This window comes from Anopheles darlingi, chromosome 2 (assembly GCF_943734745.1).
Source record: "Anopheles darlingi chromosome 2, idAnoDarlMG_H_01, whole genome shotgun sequence".
Lineage (NCBI taxonomy): Eukaryota > Metazoa > Arthropoda > Insecta > Diptera > Culicidae > Anopheles > Anopheles darlingi.
The window spans coordinates 72,938,557-72,941,056 of NC_064874.1; the positions used below are offsets into that span (position 1 = coordinate 72,938,557).

General features: G+C 56.5%; 1 protein-coding gene across 3 annotated transcripts in view; it reads right to left on the minus strand.

The window, feature by feature from the left end:
- LOC125950484 (E3 ubiquitin-protein ligase Ufd4) overlaps positions 1 to 2,500 on the minus strand; it is a 23,838-nt gene that overhangs the window by 3,431 nt on the left and 17,907 nt on the right. For all 3 annotated transcript variants that reach the window (XM_049678515.1, XM_049678514.1, XM_049678516.1), the window contains one exon: positions 1 to 2,500. This exon is cut by the window's left edge and continues 1,919 nt beyond it; it is cut by the window's right edge and continues 1,928 nt beyond it. In XM_049678515.1, the coding sequence (XP_049534472.1) occupies positions 1 to 2,500 (2,500 nt within the window).

The window sequence follows — 2,500 nt, forward strand, 5'->3', positions numbered from 1 at the left end:
TGGGTGCGTTAGTTCGACCTCGACATCGTTCACTCCGATAATGTTCGGTCCACGCAGTACCAACGAGAGCGAGGGTTGTGGAGCGGCACCTGATTGACCTGATGCAGCAGCGGTCTGCTGCCCAGTGGTCTCGGTACCAGCGGTTGCAGCGCTTGAAGAGGAGGAGGAGGAGGAAGGTACTGGCGTAGCCGCCGCCGCCGCCTCCGTACCATCTCCCCAACCACTGACCTTCATTGTACTGGCGTTCGGTGCCGGGATTTCGAGATCACTCGTCTGGTTCACGTTTGTGCGTCCAGGCCGCGGATCGAACGCTGGAATGAGGGCCGAAAACTGGCGTTTCAACACAAACTCATCATCCCAGGATTTGCCGCGTTTGCCGGCCGCCGCCAAACGATTCTCGAGCGTCTCCTCGTCCATGAACGACAGCAGATTGCGGGACACCATCACCTGCAGCAGCGTGTTACCGACCTCCTCGTACTCGTCCTCGTTCTCATCGTCATCGTTCTCATCCTCGATGTCCTCGTCGTCCTCGAGATCACCGAGCAGTGTCGGGGCACGGCACTGCTCGAGGAAGTCTTCCAGCGACACCTGCTCGCTGTCACTCGAGGTGGACGTCAGGCTCATCGTGAGCGCCGGGTTGAGTTGGTTCGACTGAACGGAGATGGCGGTGCCAGCGGTGGCCCCGGTGGCGCTATTGTTATTACCGCTACCACTTCCACCAGTCGTTGATCCTCCGCCGGTCACACCGTGCGATGAGGAGGTATGATTGTTGTTCGCCGAGGAGGACGATGAACTCGACAGACTCGGGTAGCTTTGGGCCGTACTGAGCAGTCCGCTGTGGAAGTTGCTCGACAACGCCAGCTTCACCAGGCTGGTAACTGAGTTGGGCCCACGCAGGAACGCGCTACTGCTGCTATTGTTCGGCAGGTGTCCCAATCCCGACACTAGTCCTGCTGCGCCACCACCACCGCTGATTAGCTGGTTGTTGATCGGTACCGTTTGCTGGCCAGATGATGATGAGTTGTTATTGTTATTGTTGTTGTTAGCATTGTTGTTGGCATTGTTGCCCACGCTGCTGCCCGATGTACGGCGCCTCGCAATGGCCGCGAACGTTTCCAGCAACCCCGGTGGTGGTGTTTGTGAATCCAGTACGGACACGACACTGTCCTGCTGCTGTTGCTGTTGTTGCTGTAGCTGCTGATTGTTGTGATGATGGTGATGATGATGGTGGTGGTGATGGTGATGATGATGGCCACCTGCTGAACCACCACCGCCGACGCCGCTACTGCCACTGCTCGTCAGGTTCGGTACACTAACGCTCATCGGATTGGTGCTGCTACTAGCACCCATTACCTGCACCACACCATTCGAGCTACCACCATCGATGGTGACCACTTCGGTAGCCTGATCACGAGATGTTGATCGAGAGGTACCTCCTCCACTAACGGCATCGGGTGTGCTGCTACTGCTGACGATAACGATATTGTTCTTCATATTATTGGCCGCATCACGGCTCTCGACGAGTTCCACCGATTTGGATGCCTCGTTCAGCACCTTCTTAAAGGCATTTCCGGTCGACGATGCAGTAGCTCCGGTGTTGTTGAACTTGCCGGCATCCCCTTTCTCCGTCGTTGCGCTTCCGCTGCCGCTGGAGCTGGCTGCTACGTAGATACTGTTTCCAACGGTGCTGCTTCCTCCACCGCCGGTCGCACCGGTCGCCGTGCCTTGCTGCACCGACGGAAGCGCGATCTTCACCGAGGACAGCAGATTCGATTGAGCGAGTAGCTCCGTGGAGAGGAAATTGTTCGTGTTGTTGCGCAGCATATCGACCCCTTCACGCATTTTGTCCAGCACTTCGAGCTTGGTTTGCAGGAAATCCTGTGCACTGATCGTACCAATGCCACCTCCAACCGTTGCTCTGCTGCTAGCGCTGCTGCTGCTGCCGCTAGCACCGGCGGCACAACTGTTCAGATTGATCTTATTGTTGGTCTCGTTGATATTGTTCGTCTTGTTGTTCTCTTCCGTGGACGAAGACGAAGACGACGACGAAGAGGAAGAAGACGAAGACGACGACGAGGACGAAGATGAAGACGAGGATGCCAACAATACCGGACCACCACTGCCTCCGCCAATGTTGCTAACAAACTGTTGTACGCCACCCGACGACGCCCGATCAAGCGTGGTTCCATCATCGGTAACGGCGCTGCTGTTGTGCACCTTCTTACCGCTATCATCGCTGCTGCCACTCTCGGCCAGTGTTAGGTTTTCGGTGATCGTAGCCAAATCCGATACAAGCATCGAGGTGCTGCTGTTGATCTGTGACAGATCGGGAATATTGTTGCCGCGTTCGCTTAGCGACGAATGCACGATCACGGACACTTCTTGTTTCCCACCACCACCGCTCAGGTGGTTGTTATTCTGGTTCTGCCCACCGCTTCCGCATGTCACGACGACGGAAGATGACAGATCATTACTGCTGCCACCACTGCCCACGGTAGCC